General features: G+C 41.1%; 1 protein-coding gene across 13 annotated transcripts in view; it reads left to right on the top strand.

The window, feature by feature from the left end:
• GRK3 (G protein-coupled receptor kinase 3) overlaps positions 1-19,009 on the top strand; it is a 123,302-nt gene that overhangs the window by 14,836 nt on the left and 89,457 nt on the right. For 6 of the 13 annotated variants that reach the window (XR_012155089.2, XM_073313102.2, XM_073313106.2 and 3 more), the window contains exon 2: positions 5,167-5,243. Coding sequence is in view for 7 of the 13 variants with exons in the window: in XM_073313102.2 (XP_073169203.1) it covers positions 5,167-5,243 (77 nt within the window). In the remaining 6 variants the exon portion in view is untranslated. Of the gene's footprint in view, positions 1-5,164; positions 5,244-6,954; positions 7,042-9,189; positions 9,371-19,009 lie in introns of those variants that run through there. The other 7 variants (XM_073313103.2, XM_073313110.2, XM_073313114.2 and 4 more) reach the window with 5 other exon arrangements.

A 19,009-nucleotide genomic window follows, 5' to 3' on the forward strand; every position in this document is an offset into this window, starting at 1 on the left:
AATGGGGGAGAACTAGGGAAAGCTGTGTAGTGCTATAGTCTTGCCGGTCAAGGGCATTGTTTCTTGAGTACAAAGATCATTATGAATCACATAATGAGAACATTAGTTCACTTAGAGTATATGTGTTGACATATCTCTGTGTGCTTAATATAAATTTGAGAAGCTTTACAATTTTGAAAGGGGGGATGACTTTTGGAGCTTAGAATCATTTGGGTTGAGAGGACCTCTAGTGGGTCGTTGGAGGAGCAAATTTCTTCAGTCTTAATTTGCTGATTGTAAGGAAATTTTTAAAAAATTAAGATACTATATTGAAAGCCAGGTATGTCATTCCGTGGCATAAGGATTTCAGGTTTGGGGCTATGAACTTCTGAAATGACACTCCTTTTTATTTGTTTTTACTGATTTATAAAGTTCTTGTTGCTGTAGCAGCTGGGTGCTCATTGATGAAATTGGAAAAACAGAATAAATTTACGTTTACATGTCCGCAGTAGGTTTGGTATTTTAAAATCACTGATGCTTCTCCCAGGATTCGAATCAATCAGATTATTTGTTATAAAAAAGACAAAAACTAAACAAATTAACAAAGATCAAAGTACATAACTATCTCTTGGTTCTCAAAATATTTCAGAGGTCACTTATGATCTCCAGCTCTTTAATGTTACAGATGATAAAGACGGGGGAACTTTGCTATAAAAACAGTTTTTCATAATTTAATTTGTTTACCTTTGTATTTCATATGTAAAAGAAACAATTTAGTTAATTGTTTTTGTGTATTTTATTGTTTTTTATCATCCTAGTATTTGATGACTGTGTTCTTTGGGTTTTGTATCTTCTTTTATTATCTGAATATGCATACCCTCTCTCTCATATTTATTACACTTCCCCTTCCTTGGTGAATAAGGATGCCCAGTGATTAGGGCATTGGCCTATGGCTTGGGAGACCAGGGTTCAGTTCCTTGCTCTGTCACAGATTTCCTTTGTGACCTTGGGCAAATCGTTTTGCCTCTGTACCTCATTTGCTCAATGTAAAATGGGGAATGATAGTACTGCCTTACAGGGGTGCTGTGAAGATAAATACTTTAAAGGTTGTGAGATGCTCAGGTGATGGGGGCCATATAAGTACCTAAGATGCTTTGAACTGTCATGAACAAAATATTATTTGAGGCCCCAATTCATTAAACTATCATTGAAGGTAATAGGACTGCTCATATGCCTAAAATTAATCATGTCTTTGATGTGCTATAGATGATGATGATTTATTACATGTGTTGTAGCACTCAAAAGCCACAGTTAGGATTGCATCAGGTCCTGTACATATGGTAGTCACATTTGGACAGGTAGCAAAATTATCTGTGAATGTAAACTTTTTTGGTCTTGTATCAGTAATGGTTCTACATATTCAAGTGTTTATCTTTCAGTTTTAATTTAATTTTTAATAGAAATAAAAGGGAATTAGGAAAGGGGGGAAAAAGGGGACCCTCAGGAAAGGAATATAACAGATATAAATGTTCATACTAGGGCCTGACCCTCAGACAGACGCAGGTGGGAATAAGCATTTGGCTGCACCAACCCAACTGGATGATCAGGACCTATATTATCAAAAGCTCATACAATTTTGAGATGTTATAATAAGATGCAGATTAGCATCTGGTAAATTATATAGTTTTGTCTGTTAACTTGAAGAGAAATACTTGGTTGCATATAGACTATTTGTCATTATTTAATCCCAAATGAATTAACTGCATCCATAATTTACCACAGAGACAGCTGAAAAGAAATGTATGTAATAAGATTTCAGGATTGTCACTCTGAAGCCTATTAGGTCGGTAGAGTCAGTATGAATTGGTGGAAACGGCTACAGGCATGATTGAGGGCTCTTTTTGTTCAGAATATAACCAGATTGAATCATCACTTGTTTTCACAGAGAGTTACCATTCCATTTTAAAGTTATCAACCAATTTGACTTTACACCTGTGCAGTAAGACATGTATGAATGTCATGCAGAGAGTCCTGGACCATTGTGGTATCAGAAGTAACTCAACCAATCACCACCTTTGCATCCAAACTAGCTGTAGGGTAAAAATTTCATTGGTTGTAGGAGAGTGACTGCAAAGATGGTGGATTACTTGGCCCAAATGCCTCACTGCGAGCCACACCCCATGATTGCCACTCACACAGATCCATACAACTTTCCCAACACATCACAACCCACCCACAACAACAGAATCAGAATGCACAGCCCCAAAACACATAGCCCCTCAACTCAGCCTATATTCCTCATTTAGCACCCTCACAAATCTGTTGAACTCTCCCCACACAATGGAATCCACACACAAATCAACACAACCAGCACACACAATAAACTCACACTTCACTCTGAAGCCTAGATTGTCTGTTGAATCAGTGTGAAGCATTGGGAAGAGCTACAGCACTACTGAGCTCTTTTTGTTTAGAGCAGTGTTTCCCAAACTTGGGACGCCGTTTGTGCAGGGAAAGCCCCTGGCGGGCCGGGCCACTTTGTTTACCTGCTGCGTCCGCAGGTTTGGCCGATCGCGGCTCCCACTGGCCGTGGTTCGCCGGTCCAGACCAACGGGGGCTGCGGGAAGCGGCACGGGCCGAGGGATGTGCTGGCCGCCCTTCCTGCTGCCCCCATTGGCCTGAAGCAGTGAACTGCAGCCAATGGGAGCCGCGATTGTTTTCCTGTTGCGTCTGCAGGTTCAGCCAAACCGGCCTGGCCCGCCAGGGGCTTTCCCTGAACAAGCAGCATCCCAAGTTTGGGAAACACTGGTTTAGAGTATCACCAGGTTCAGCTGTCACTGGGATCCATGTTCTTTTATTGTCCAATTTTTATTCTCTGCCATTTTTGGCTTTTTTTTCTGAAATCCCTTAGAATGCATCTGAATTCTGAGTGTATTAACTAATACATTTTTGGGCTCCAAGCTCTGGTCTTAAAGGGTTCTCTGTTCTCTCTATAAACAAAGTAAAGATTTTGTTTCCTATTATAGAATGTACTGCAGCATCCTTCTCTTCTAATTCAGTTCATGCCTCTGAAACAGCTCTTTACTTCTGGGTGAGGTTTTGCATCACCCCCCCTTTGTCATACGGTAATTGCTTCGCTTTGGGATGTCTGATTGGTACATTTTTGTGTTGGCCTTAAGTGCTTCTTAACAACTCAGTCCTTAATTCACTCTTTAATGCTACTCTCTGACATATATTTGCTTGTCTTGACTGACAGCTTTTGGCTACCCCAAACTTCCAACTACTGATTGAGCTGAATGCTGAAGATAAGATAGAAGAGATGATTACCTATTCCACATTTTGTTGCTAAGATTCGTTGTCTAGGAATCTTACTGGGTCCTTTGCTGCTCTTTGCATCTTCCATGTACATTTTTGATGGTACCATATTCTGCAAAAATAAATGGTTTATATTTTAAAACTATGTTAACATGTCAGGGTCACAAAGTTAAAATGTAAATTAGGCAAATCGGAAGTTAAGAATCTTGTACTAATGTTAATTACCCAAATTGTACATATATAGTGTTTTCTATTATTGGTTAAATATTTACATTGAGTTACAAAGTAAGCAGGTTAATGTGCAGTGTGAGCAAGTTAATATTGTGGTGAGAAACCTTTGTATCTGTTTTTAAATACAGTGTACTGCTTTATTTTAAATTCATGATTTTAAAAGTTTATTAGCTTGTTTCCCCCCATTTAATTTCTCTCTCTCTCTCTCTTTTTTTGCATAGAGAGAGAAAGAAAAGGCTAAAATAAAACCTAAAAAGAAAAATACAAAAAGGGTGGTCTGTGTGTGTAAATGAACTGAAATAATAACCATAGTAGATGTCTTTTCCTGGAGTGCATTCTGGCCTCCACAGTTCAGATTATTTGAAAGCAATGGCTGGGCTTGGCAGTCAGTAGACCTGCTGGACTCCTTCCCCTGCCACCTGATGTGTGTTCTACTCTTCCACTCCCAGCTCTGCATTTCAAGAAGAATATGCAACAGGTTTGGCAGCCCAGGTGCTGTGTGCCCTCTATCCTTTTCAAACACCTGTATTCTAAAGACCCTGAGTGTATAGGGTGGGAAGTTATAGAACATGGAGAGTTTGAATTGCCTCTGCAGTCTAGTTATTGCATTTAAAAGAACCAAAAAAACTACCCAAGAATCCAGTTTTGGGCAAAACCTGCACACCTTGTCTCGATCCTGTTGTATGCTGTCTTTCAGAGTGGCACAGGCATGCACTAGGCATATATTGGAACTGTGAAAACATAGTGACAATTTCATCCTTTATCCTGCATGTACTCAGTATGGTATTTTTAACTCGTCATAGAAAAATATAGGTTTTGAACGGGGAACATTAGCAACAGTACATTTCTCAGAGTAGGTTACTTAAATGCTAAATTTGACACACAAAAGCTCTACCATTGTTTAGTCTGTGCTAAAAAAATAGGAATGATTATTATGAGTAGTAGTATTATTTTACAATGGAAAAAGTGATTTTTTTTCATTCTCTCGTTCAAAACTCAAACTGCTGGATAAGTTTCTACAAACCTTAAAAATTCTTCATTGGGTTAGGACCACCCATGGGAAATTTCAGTGTAGAGGAGCAATGTTCAGAAAGTTATTCACAAGTAGAAATAGAATTTTGAGAAAATAATTGTGTTACATTGAATACTGTATTAGTCAGATTGTAGAATTTGTTCAATTTTTTTTGCCCCTGAGCTAGAGAATGACTTTATTTAAATGTCTGCTTGTACCACTTTAGAACTCTAATATAGAGCCTGATCCACAGCCTATTGAAGTCAATGGAAAGATTCTTATTGACTTCCATAGGTTTTGGATTAAGCAATAAATAGTCTTTAACTGAGTTGCAGAGGTGAATGCACACTGGCATCCCTGCATTCATAAATCTGTTTACAATACCTTTTAACCTCAAGACTCCTTCCCTCCAACGTACATTAACTATCTAGTTAAGAAAGAGCAACTGATGAGTAACTGGTTTCAGAGTAGCAGCTGTGTTAGTCTGTATCTGCAAAAAGAAAAGGAGGACTTGTGGCACCTTAGAGATTAAGAAATTTATATGAGCATAAGCTTTCGTGAGCTACAGCTCACTTCAGTCCTCCTTTTCTTTTTGATGAGTAACTGTTCTTTAATTTTTTGTCTTTCAGTATCCGCAGTGTGATGCAGAAGTATCTTGAGGAGAGAGGTGAATTAACCTTTGACAAGATTTTCAATCAGAAGATTGGTAAATTCTGTTTTGAATCAAATTTTCTTGTTTTATGTTTTTAAGATTGATTTGTTTGCTACTGTTTAGTGCAGCCAGTTGAAGATAGCACTGTAGACTTAGTTAAACATAGTATAGTACAGGGGTTCTCAACCTTTTTCATTCTGAGGCCTCCCCAACATGCTATAAAAACTCCATAGCCCACCTGTGCCACAACAACTGGTTTTTTGCATATAAATTCCAGGGCTGATGTTATGGAGTAGCAAGCAGGGCAATTGCTCAGGCTTCGGCTTCAGCCCTAGGTGGCAGGGCTTCAGCCTCATGCAGTGGGGCTTCGGCTTTCCGCCCTGGGCTCCAGCAAGTCTAACACTGGCCCTGCTTGGTGGATCCCCTGAAATCTGCTCGTGGCCCCCCAGTGGGCCGTGGACCCCTGTTTGAGAACCGCTGGTATAGTAGACTATGGACAGGACTTAAAAGAATGGTTGAACTTTGTTTAAGGTTGAAGAATTATAACTACCTATTGGCAGCCATTTCTGGGCCGTTGAGTGAAAGATTGGAACTGTGAAGACCAAGAGTTTTGTATTCCTCTCATCTCTCAGTACTTCTGTTCCAGTTTGGATATATGATATATAACAACAGATCAACCTTGTTACTCCCAAAGATCATGGAGTATCCACTGTGCCAGCATGTATCCCACACATACTGTCTTGGCACCTCTTAGGATAAAGAAGTTTTCTGGATCACTGGTGGCTTTGGCACCACCCAGTTGGTGGATTTCATCTGGTTACTTTCCTTCTGAGCTCAGAGTCTTTCTAATCTTCAGTGGTGGACAGTCAGCACTTGTTCTCTCACTGTTAACTATCAAATCCAGATGACAGCTGCTGCTAAACCACACACTGTTTATTTAAGAAAGAAAGAAACTATTGCTGCTAAATAAGAGTAAAGAAACACACTTGGTGTTACTCACATGCAGATACACTAAGGGCAAGCTGGATGGGAAAAAGAATGTTACAGATTGTTTAACTCCAGCCAAAAGTACTGGACTGCAGAACAAACAGATCCTCCTTTTGACAGTACTAATGCTTGTTTATGTGTGGCTCAGTTTAGCACTTCTCTTTCTGAATAATTGATGTAATGTTGCATAGCAGTGGCAAAATATATACAAGGGGATGTTTCAGTAGCACTGCCAAATAGAATGATTTTAATTCTCTACATCTGTATGGTATGAGTCAAATCAGATAGTTAAGGAACCAAGGAAACTTGTATTTGATTGTTCATTTCCAGTCATATGGTTAAATATCTTTCAACTAATAGTCTGTTCCAAAGAACAGTACAAGTTGTGACAATTATTTTTAGATATTCTGTTGTTACAGTACTAGTAGATAGTTAACTCTAACTTGAGGAATTAAAAAAAAAAAGATTGTTGTTCTATTTATCATTTGTACTTTGATAGCATGCAGTCATCCCAGTCAAAAACTTCATTGTTCAGTATAAACTCATTAAAGATCAGTGTCTGCCCCAAATTGCTTACAGTTGCGTATTCAGACATAAAACTCAGTATGTTCAAAAAGCTGAGATGCATATTTCAGAGATGTTGTGAGATTATATACTTTGTTTTTCCCTCACAGCTGCTGCTTATATTATTTTCTTTTTTTATCCATGTTAAATGCTTATATCTCTAAACTCTCATCCTTAACTGTGGAGCTTCTAACCAGCTTCTCCATAATAACAGTTTTGCTAGAATGAAGTAGCATGGTGAGAGACAGCATGTCTCTTCTGAAGACAACTTTGGAATGAGGGGAAAAGATTAAGGATAAATGTGGGTGTTTTTTAACTGAAGAGACTTTACGTTTTGCTGAAAATATTGTCTTTATTTTGGATGTTCGTTTATTTTTTATTGCTGTTTTCTACCTTCTTCTTTGCTACATTGTTTTGTTTTCACACATTAACATAATTGCTTATGGTAGAGTATTCTCGGTCTAATACACAATGCTGTGAGAATAAAGATAGATTTTTAACAATCAGATACTAACAACTCATATCTGGTGTTTATTATTATTATTATTTATTTGGTTGTATTTTGGTTGTGCCTAGTGGCCATAGTTAAAATTGGGCCACATTATGCAAGGTGCTGGACAAACATGTAGCAATTTATCCCTATTCTAAGGAGCTTAAAATCTAAGCTGAGATGAGGCACAATGAATTTTGCAAATGAAAGTGGAGAGAGGACAAAGGAAACCAAAATAAGACCCCATGGTTACATAGGTTGCCATTGCACTACTTGGTAGTTCCAGATGGTTACAAAAATTAGCATTTGGGGGGGGCGGGGGGTTAAGTTAATATTAACTCTCCCAGGCTGACACTGACCCCAACTATCATTGGTAGGCTTATTTCTTGTAAGCAGAGGTGGGTCACAGCAGTGGCTGCATCTTACAGCCCAGGAGGGGTTTGGAGGAGGAGAGACCCATGGCCTTCCAAATGCATTCACTATGCTTCTACCACGTGTAAGAGCAGTGTGGAAGTTGAGAGAGAAGATGAGCGGATGAGGTTGGCATTGTGGACTGGCCAGAGGAGGTAGATAAAAGGCAAGAATGGACAAGCAGGAAAGGGCAGAGTTGTGAAGGACTTTATAAATGAAATGAATGTTATATTTGAACATATGGTAAGAACATACAAGAAACACTTTGGATTGTAATAATGCATGACATTGTTGATGTGCTTTAATTTTATGTAGATTTAAAGCTATATTGTCCCCTTCACTGACCCTGCTTGCCCTCCAGCCATAGATGATGAAATGCTGTCTTAATTACAGCACTGCTAAGTGTAATAGTACATAAAAGGTTGTTACAAGGAGGAGGGAAAAAAATTGTTCTTCTTAACCTCTGAGGATAGAACAAGAAGCAATGGGCTTAAATTGCAGCAAGGGAGGTTTAGGTTGGATATTAGGAAAAACTTCCTAACTGTCAGGGTGGTTAAGCACTGGAATAAATTGCCTCGGGAGGTGGTGGAATCTCTATCATTGGGGATTTTTAAGAGCGGGTTGGACAAACACCTGTCAGGGATGGTCTAGATAATACTTAGTCCTGCCTTGAGTGCAGGGGACTGGACTAGATGACCTCTCGAGGTCCCTTCCAGTTCTGTGATTTCTGTGAATAGGGAGCTGGGGGATTAGAGAGCTGCTGTGAAGGGACAGACCCTTTGCAAATATCTCTAGTGCATAGATTCTGAGTTTGGAAGGGGCCTTTATGATTCTCTGGCATAGAATAAGGCATAGATTTCATCCAGTGATTCTTGCAGCCTACCCAACAGATTGTGGTTGAATTTGAGCATATTTTTAGGACGATATCCAGCCTTGGATTTAAAGACTCTCATTGAAGGAGAATTTACCATATTCCTTGATAATTTCTTCAAATGATTAATCATTTTCAGTGTTAAAAATGTGCATCTCTTTTTCCAGTTAGAACCTCTCTAACTTCAGCATCCAGCCTTTGGTTCTTATTATGCCTTTGTCTGCTAAATTTGAAAGCCCTCTAATATCAGATATCTTCTTCCTGAGTAGGTAATTGTTGACCCTAATCAAGTCACCTTTTTATCTTTTCTTTGATAAACTATATCGATTGAGCTCCTTTAGTCTCTGTCACGTTTCCAGGCCACAAATCATTCTTAAGTTGTAGCCCATTTCTGCATCCTTTCCAGTTGTTAAAGTGCGGAAACCAGAACTGGACACAGTCTTCCAGTACTAGTCTTTGCAATGTCATATACATAGATAATATTGCCCCTCTTCTCCTGTTTCATGTTTCCCTTTTAATATGTCTAAGTATTGAGTTAGCTGTTTTACCCACACGTGTCACATGGAGTTCATCTACTGTTAACTCTTAGGGTTAAGAGTCATGACTTTTTCAGGGTCACGACTTTCCAAAATACAGTCCTGCAGCTTGAAAGTATGATCTGTGTTTTTTGTTTCTAGATGTATAGCCTTGCAAAGGATCTCAGGGGATCCTTTGGTTTTGGAGGTCGAATCACTTGTTACTTGCACTGATGGGGACAAAAGAAGAATGTGAAGGAAACTGAGTAAGAACTTCAGGAATATCCAATCTGCAATGTGGCATTAGCTTCTTCAAGGATGAGATGGCCCTAAACCTTTAAAGGTTGTGCTTAAATTAGTGTGTCTCTCTTTACTTCAGGTTTTATGGAGGAAAATAAGTTGCTTCATTTGCTTTAAACTGCCCTGGGCACCTCTTGGTGTCATGGGATTCTTGTTTGACTGCTGCCTGATCTTAAACTCGTACAGTGAGGAACTCGTACAGTGCGTTTAAGATAACACAAGATGATGCATCCAGCTAGAAAGCTGCTATGCTAGCATTTAATTAAGTAGCCAATCTGTTGTGCCAGGCACAAGTTACTTCCTGTGTAATACCAGCTTCATGGGGAAGTACAGCGTGTATCTAAGTGGAATGAATAACCACCTTTAACTAGTTTTCTCATTACCACATCCTGTTTGCTACACAACAAGTAGATTGTGTCTGCATTGGAAATAGACTTTTCCAGTACTCAAATGATTCGTTATAATTCATAAATAGAATCTATTTTGATATGCTTGATTATTAAAATGGTATTTTAATTTATTTTTGCATTATATTTTACTGTTGATCATACGCACTTGTAAAAATTGTTTCATTCAAGCTCTGATTTTTGTAATTGACATATGCAGCAGGTGTATTTTCTAAGAGTAAGAGATTTTAAATTAGGCAATAGCAACAATTACATTAATGCACTTGGAACAAATGTGATATACACTTCCACTGTAACAAATCTAAAGAAAGGCTGTATTGATCTTTCTTATCAGTGCTGCCTAATAGTAGACAGAGGATAATGTTGGTGAACTAGATGCTCTGGGTATGATAAAATGCAGAACCTTTCAGCTCTTGGTCACTGATTTGGATCTGGTTCACATCTGTCTATCGAGAAGTTTGTTTAGATTCTGGTGGTACTTAACAGTTTCTACTAAAACACTCCATTCACAGTTGCTTGTAACCTTTTGAGATGAAATTTTCATGTTTGGCTTTTTTTGGACAATTTGAGCAAAACCGGGTTAGTTGTTTTGGAACTTGATCATAGTATAATACTTACCCTTTGCACATTGTTAAAAAAAGCTCTTGCATTTTCCCTTTGGCTTTAAGGTTAAACCTGATTTCCACTCCATCTCTGTTGTCAAGTACACAGATAGATAAAGCGGTGGGGGGCGAGAAAACCTGGATTTGTGCTGGAAATGGCCCACCTTGATTATCATACACATTGTAAGGAGAGTGATCACTTTACATAAGCTATTACCAGCAGGAGAGTGGGGTGGGGGGAGAGAAAACCTTTTGTAGTGATAAACACTCATTTTTTCATGATTTGTGTGTATAAAAATAAACATCTGCTGTATTTTCCACAGTATGCATCCGATGAAGTGAGCTGTAGCTCACTAAAGCTTATGCTCAAATAAATTGGTTAGTCTCTAAGGTGCCACAAGTCCTCCTTTTCTTTTTGCGAATACAGACTAACACGGCTGTTACTCTGAAACCTGTCATTAAACTTACTGCATGTCAGTAGTCCCAGTGAGAAATATATGTTTGCTTAATTGCAGAAAATGTGGTTGTCATTTATCTAGGGTGACCAGACATCCCGATTTTTAGGTCTTTGTTCCGCGTCACTACCGATACACGGTCAGGATGTCCCGATATTGTGGCTTTGGCCGCTCTGGCTGCTTTTATTTTTTTTGCTTCCCCCATGTGTCCTGATATTTTGTCCGTTTCATCTGGTCACCCTACATTTATCAATTTACGTGAACATTTTCTTCCATTTTGCGTTACCTTCCTTTCTATTGGGGGACTGTTCTTTCTAGGAATGATTCACTTGGCTATTCCTTATGTTATCTTATGTTCAGCTTTCTCCATATTGGAACTCTATACTAGGTTAAGAATTTTGCCATCTGTGTTCTTCCCACACATTCATGTCTGTTTTGGATCCTTTAGGAATTTCATATCATATTAACTCCCTTCAGAGTGCTAGAGCTCAGGGTGATTATTCTAGCTTATGGTGGCTTTTCAGAGCAAAATAGTGTTAATTCATCCTAAGATCAGTGTACTGACAGGCCTTACAGCTGTGTGAATGGACTCTGTAGTATAAGATCTTCCTGTCAGCTGTCCGCCATGAGCAGGAGGTAAACTTGCTGTTGAGAAATTCTCCCCGCCCTTTCAATACGGGAACACAATGTGGTGCAATCCCTTAAGTATCTAAATATAACACGTTTTAAAGACTCACTCCCTAGTACGTTATTTAAACCCTTGTTTAATGTAAGCATGAGATCTGTGTGCCAGTGGCATTTTGAACTAATTAAATAATCCTCTGAAGAAAGAGCAGTGAGAGCAATAAAATTTGGTTGTCAAATAGTGCTAGGCAGTTTACAACATATAGAAAAAACGAGGGTCCCAATTTTGTAAAGACTTAGGCACATGATTAACTTTACATGTGATGTGAGTAGTCCCATTGAAGTCAGTGGGACTAACATGTAAAGTTAAGCATACACGTAAGTCTTTTCAGGATAGGGGCCATGATCTGTGGGTTTATAATCCAAAATCAGACATAACAAAAGAAGGAATAAGGCAAGAAGTAGAGGTGCGGGATCAGAGGAAGGGGGAGAATTTAACAGATAGAGTGCAGTTGCTATATGTGTTTCAGAGTAACAGCCATGTTAGTCTGTATTCGCAAAAAGAAAAGGAGTACTTGTGGCACCTGAGAGACTAACCAATTTATTTGATCATAAGCTTTCGTGAGCTGCTCACAAAAGCTTATGCTCAGATAAATTGGTTAGTCTCTCAGGTGCCACAAGTACTCCTTTTCTTTTTGGTTATACATGTGTGTTAAAGGGCCCAGGTGTGTATTAATTTATTCCAGGTTAAAAACTACAATTTTATGTCAGGGTGGGATGCGGAGGAATGTAAAGAAGAGGAAATGGTAGTCATGGAGGATAGGAAGATTGAGAGGAAATATGAGATAGGGAAGAAGAACGGCAGTGTTGTGCATGCATGCATGCATATATATGTACATTTCACTTAAATTAACTTGCTATTTGAGTCTCTTCTACTTTTTGTATATGAAAGTAGCAGAGATTACATAAATACCTAGACAGATTTGCAACATACTGTATTTGCTTTTTGTGTCTATGGAAAAGTGCATTTATTTTTGGGTTCCATTTCAGACATGTGGAAGATATAAAACATAAGTGAGACTCTGTGGAAATTAGGAAGTGAAAAGAGTGGTAAAAAATGAAACTTAAAGTACCCTGTAAAAACTGGTTTCTCTTTCCTCCAATTGTTGTTTCATTGTTAGCAGTTTTCAGTTTATGCAGCAGGTTCAAGATCAGACTAAAACCTGGATTATGGATGAGTTGCATGATTCTATTGGATATTAGTTGGACATAAACTTCTCCTTGTTAGTCTGTTTAGCAAAACTCATATTTTGTATCTGTAAAGGAACCATGTAAATCTTTGAAACCAGATGACTGAAAACAAAACCAAGAAACTGTTGTTATTATGTGGCATTTTATTCAGGGTCTGTTTTCCTATACACAAAGATGTTCTACTGATGTCAATGGGTATCATGCATACTGAGGTAGAGGAAAACAGGATAAACTGGAAGTCATTGGAGGTGTAATTCAACATTATGAAATATCTATTTTTTAAAAATTTGTAGTTCTTACTCTTGTAAAAATGCTCACAAAATTAGTGTTAATTTTAAAATAATTTCCACAATTTTAATTTAATTTCTAGACATTTAGGATGATGAGTTTTTTATGAATATACTTTTGTGTTTTTTAAAATAATTTTGATATTGGTGTGGGTTAGATTGCAAGTTGCTGTAGAAATAGAATATAATACTATGCTGTCTGTTGCGCCATAAACATTGATACTTTCACTTTGAACAGCCTGTAAAACTTGTGCAAGAGATGATATGTCCAGACACATTTAAATATGTGAAAACTTGCTGTTCCATTGATTTTATTACATCTTCATCAGTTATTTGGTATGTTAAAGAAAAATGTGTCTGGTGTATGTGCAGTGCTTTGACATTTGGTTTATTGTGTTATTACTGATCAGTTGCGTTCTCATTGTTTTAGAAAACACAAAAATATTGTGTCATTCAACCCATTTGGTTAAAAGTTGATTCATAAAGTATAAACAATAAAAATTATTTATTGAAAAGGTGGTTACAGACTGGCCAATATGTATAAATTAGCTAATTATACTACTTGATGGCTGGCATAAATTTCTTCTGGTGTATTGCTATAAAAGTTATTTCTCTGTGAAAAATCCTGAGGGCAGATGAAATGTGGCTAATTGGAAGAATTTCTTATACAGTCTAACTTGGCTCATTACATCTCTTTCAAGGGTTGGACATGGAGAAAACACCATACTTAGATGTTTTATAAAGAACATAAAGATGTTTTATTGTTGGCACTTGAGTGCCTGGTACCATAAATTATATAAGTACTTTTACCTGTGCTTAATTTTAAGGTGGAAAAAAGGCCTGCTTTTGTCTGTCCAGAGTTGAATAACATCTGAAACCAACCTATAAAATGTTTTAATTCATTCTGTTTTTTTTCATTATAAATAATTTAGATCTTTCTTTATCAGGCTGCAGCCTGAACCTTTTCTTGTTAAATAATAGAACGATTCATCAGCTGAGGTCTACATAAAATCTGTGCTTTTAGAACCTATATACAATTTTGTTTTGGGAAGGATAATGTCATATAAGGAAAAAGGGGAAAAACTTTTGTGTCTCAGCAGAGCAGCCTAATTATACAACATTTATTTTGTACTGTCAAGACTTCTGAGTGGACAGGAAGCTTTGAACACTAGAAGTAGGTTATTTTCTTCTCATGGAGAAATGAGTGGGTACAGATGCAGGAGTAATAAATTATGTGAATCAGCCTTGTGATTTTTTTTTTTAAAGTTTCTGCTGTTACAGCTTTTAACAGGGACATGTATTAGACGGAAAAACCAGCACAGTTTAAGTCCAGTTACTCACAGACTGCAGTGACTTTCTGTGTTTCTCAAAAGTCTGTTTGTTTCCAAAAGGCTGTGGACTTAAACTCCTTCCTTTAAGATTATATGGTACCCTCAGTTCTTCTTTGAGTGCGTTTCAATGGATGTGTTGTACCAGGCATTTGCTGTCTCCTGCTGGAGATACTTTGGCCTTGGTGCACCCTGCCTCAGGAGCGGCCCTTTAAGAAAAGAAATGCAGTGAGTTTGGGATCACCGGAGTTGCCTAGAAAGGCCTTGTAGGCTCAGCCGCTGGTGAAACCAGTGGGACTTGGTCCTCCAGTGCATAGATGACTCATGCATCCCGATATTGGGTGGGGGATGTACAATCTAAAGGGGAGGACATGTGACCGCCCCACATCTCCTCTGCCCAGCCTGGGGCCTCTGTGCTCTTCCTACCGCACCAGAGTTACCTGCGGGGGTTGGGGAGACGTCTGTCTTTCTCCTGCTGCCCCTCCCCCCCGGCACATTCGGCCATTCTCCTTGGCAGCCGGGGCCGGGAGGGGAGCGGTACCAGCCACTTCTCATGCCAGCTGAAGCTTGCTGCTCAGGATCTCTGCTCTGTGCGCACTGTGGCTGCTTGAGAGAGAGCTTGGCTGGGGTGGCGGCCTGCCCCATCCCCTCCTCTCCCAGAAGCATATGTTTGTCTAGGGCCCAGTGATGGGTTAATCTGGCCCTGACCATAACTCAAGAAGCCAGGATGAGTCAAGACCCACTGCTGACCATACTTCACATTTAGGTCATTGAGAGACCTTTTGTTTTACTTTGGGTGAATGTAAGGCCATGGTGGGCCAACCTAAGTTAGATATTGGTTGGACTATTGAAAACTTGGGGAGCTCACTTAACAAGACACCTACTGGCTTTTCAATCAAGCTGGTGACAGTCCATATGTACTTTCCCCTTTTGATGCGTATGTGCCCCATGTGCTCAAGATCTGTTTGGCCAGCGCCCCCTATTGGTGTCATACATGTGGCCTGAGCATCCTAGTGCTCTCATACCGAGGGCATAAAGGATAATATGTGTCCAACCATCACTCAGTTCCTTCTCATTACCTGCTAGGTTCACTCCCTCTGGGGCACTGGCATTGGCCACTGTTGGCAGACAGGATACTGGGCTGGATGGACCTTTGGTCTGACCCAGTACGGCCACTCTTATGTTCTCATGTTCTCATGCGTGTGGTTTTGAGACTGAGTGCCAGTGTCTTTGTATAGTGCAGGGGTGGGCAAACTTTTTGGGCCGAGGGCCACATCTGGGTAGGGAAATTGTATGCAGGGCTGGGGCAGGGGGGTGGGGTGCGGGAGGGAGGGAGTGCAGGGTGTGGGAGGGGGTGCAGTGTGCAGGAATGGGCTCAGGGCAAGGGATTGGGGCAGAGCGGGGTACAGGGTGTATAAGGGGGCTCAGGGAAGGGGGTTGGGGTGCAGGAGGGGTGCAGAGTGAAGGAGGAAGCTCAGGGCAGGGCGGTTGGGGTGCAGGAGGGGTGTGGGGTACAGCAGGGGGCTCAGGGCAGGGGGTGTGTGGGGTGCAGAGGGGTGTGAGGTGCAGGAGAGGGCTGAGTGCAGGGCACAGGCAGGGGGCTCAGGGCAGGGAGTTCGGGGCGGGGTGCAGGCAGGGGGCTCAGGGCAGGGAGTTGGGGGGCAGGGTGCCAGGAGGGTTTCGGGCTCTGGCCCGGCACCTCTTACCTAAAGGGGCTCCGGGGTGGCAGCAGTGCGCTCCGGGGCCAGGGCAGGCTCCCTGCATGCCTGCCCCAGCCCCAGCCCCAGCCCATGCCACGCCGCTCTGGGAAGCGGCCGGTACCACGTCCCTGCACAGCCCCTGGGGGAGGAGGGCGCGCAAGGCTCCGTGCGCTGCCCTTGCCATGCCTCCAGGTACCTCCCCCGAAGCTCCCATTGGACCTCGTTCCCCGTTCCTGGCCAATGGGAGCTGTGAGGAGGTGGTGCCTGGAGGCAAGGGCAATGCACAGAGCCCTCTGCCCCCCCCCCCCACCTCCGGGGCCCTAGGAACGCGGCGCTGGCCACGTCTGAGAGAGTGGCGTGGGGCCTATGGCACCACGGGGGAAAATCCCGCGGGCCAGATCCAAAGCCCTAACAGGCTGGATCCGGTCCGAGGGCCGTAGTTTGCCCACCCCTGGTATAGTGTATATAATAGTGTTAGTTTAGCATAGGTCAGTGGGTTGCCTATTGGCATCTTTTTTGATATGTTTCAGGTAATAGTTGGGATGTTTTATTAGCTTCCTCCCTTGTAAAATTTTTCCTCAGTGAGATCTCTCCTGGTGCCAAGTGTGATGCTGACAGACCAGGTGCCAATTTGTGCTAAGGCCCCAAGGCCTCACTGACAGTTGACCAATGCATAGCTGGAAACCAGTCTGACTCACCTGTGTGTTAAAATAGGTATTGGATTTAGAGAGATGTTTTTGGACTTTATGAAACGCTTGTGAGTTGCTGCATGTATTAATCTAATTTATAATGTCTGTACCCCATGTTATAAGGTAATATTTAAGTGTTTTTGCTCTCTGACTATAAAAGTGTTTGCTATGAAACTGGAAATCCCCATGGTCAGGAGAGAAGCATTACCAAGTGTGAAATACTAGTTTACCACAAGAGGTGTCCTCTCCTGCCCAACAAAAGAAGGCCTATAGACATTCGACAAATCATTATGGAACATCAGTGAACAAAAGTCTTTGTTGATCGCTCCCCCCATGTCCATGAAGAGGAGGCATGCACAAATGCTCAGTCCTATCAGTTTGAGCTCTGGGGAAATGGAACAAAAATCCCTGTCAAGAAAAAATTGTTATCCCTAGGCTGCTTGGACTTCAGGGAGAGGGCAAGACTTCTAAGCATAAGCTAGGAGCCCCAGCCATTTAGCCTGGGTTAGCCCTAAAGGACAGATAGAGCTTGCACATTACAGCAGCATCTATTACTTTTGATACCTAAGACTGTAACTCATTTGTGTGTGTATGTTTTCCTGCTTTAACGTTGTAAATAACTCTTATTTCTTTTTCCTAGTTAATAAACCTTTAGTATTGTCTTTGGTGAGAGATCTGAGGTACAATTGACCTGGAGTAAGTAATTGGTCCTTTCGGACTGGGAGTACACTGAATATTATTGCGTTTTTTTTGTTGTAAGGGAGGGACTGTCTGTCACAAAGGCAAGTTTGCCTGGGTGGCAAGATTGTCCAAGGGGACTCTGTGACTCCATGTTAACGGTGTTGTAGTGCCTGAGGAGTTAATTCTTAATATTTAGTTGGTGAAATGTAAGCATAGATCACACAACCAATTTGGAGTTTGAGCCCTGGTTTGAAGCAGTCTGCCAAGAGAATGGCACTCACAGTTGTGAGCCACCCAAGACGTCTTGACACCAGGACCTTAGGATGTTGCATGCTTGTCTTTTGGATTTCAATATTGCCCCTGTTGCAAGACACCAGTTCTTCTTCAAGTCGTGTCCCTGCAGGTGCTCAACTTCAGCGAACATGCACCCTGTGCCTTTGACTGGAGATTTTTGTTAGCAGTGTCTGCTCATCTTCTGCATGCTTCCTACACACCTTCATGCCCTGTACTGAGGCTATATAGGGCTGTGCAGGTGAACCGCCCAGAGTTCCTTCTCAACTGCCTTGAGCTGGAGTTTAGTGTGTGCCTATTTTCCTCTTTAGTGATAGAATATAGTATATACTGTTAGTTCTTCAGTTAGTTTATGGGATCATAGAATATCAGGGTTGGAAGGGACCTCAGGAGGTCATCTCGTCCAACCCCCTGCTCAAAGCAGGACCAATCCCCAATCTTTGCCCCAGATCCCTAAATGGCCCCCTCAAGGATTGAACTCACAACCCTGGGTTTAGCAGGCCAATGCTCAAACCACTGAGCTATCCCTCCCTCCGATACTTAGTAGTTGTTGGAACTGCTGTTCCCATTCCCCCCCCCCCGCCCCCCAAAAAAAAGTTTTTTTCCCCCTTTATTGAGAGGTCAGTTTTTTTTCTTGTATCTGGGATGCTGGGCTCTCTGGATTTTAAAAGGTGCCTCTCCTGCCGAGAAGCTATTCCCATCAGCAGTGGGCATTCTCAGGGTATTTATTGCTTGGGAGACTCGCATATCCGCAGCAAGTGCAAGGTTTGCACTTCTTTTAAGAGACTATCCTGTAAAAACAGGGATATTAAGTTCAGACTATTAACAATGGAGCAAGTCTTAAGATTGGCTTTGGACCTAGGCCCAGACCCTCTAGTTCTGTTACCTTTTGGTAACAGAAAAGAGTGTAGCACCCCGTACACTCAAGTGTGCTGATAAAAAATAGTATGTCCTGGCCAGGGATTGTGAGTGTTTTATTTTCACACCCAGCACCAAATTCTCTTATCATGAGCGCAGGTAATGAAAGGGAGAGACAGTATATTCCAAAAGCTACCCTGTATTACATAGACTAGAAACAACTGGATCTTTTGGGTCATAAAAGCTGCTCTTTGGTGATATTACAGTTCAGGATGATGACTTACCGGGCCCTGATGTCAAAATATGACTGCCTGAATTATGAGATGTTTAATGCTTTTATTGACCACTTACCTCAGGAACGCTGAGACCAGTTTAGTGGCGTAATAAAGGAGGGTCAGCTCTTGGCAAATATTGAAGGCTTCACTTCACATGGCTGACATTTCAGCCAGGTCTGTTTCCACCATAGTCGTGATGAGATGAGCTTCCTGGCTTCAGCTGTCCGGTTACCC

Source organism: Lepidochelys kempii, chromosome 15 (assembly GCF_965140285.1).
Source record: "Lepidochelys kempii isolate rLepKem1 chromosome 15, rLepKem1.hap1, whole genome shotgun sequence".
Lineage (NCBI taxonomy): Eukaryota > Metazoa > Chordata > Testudines > Cheloniidae > Lepidochelys > Lepidochelys kempii.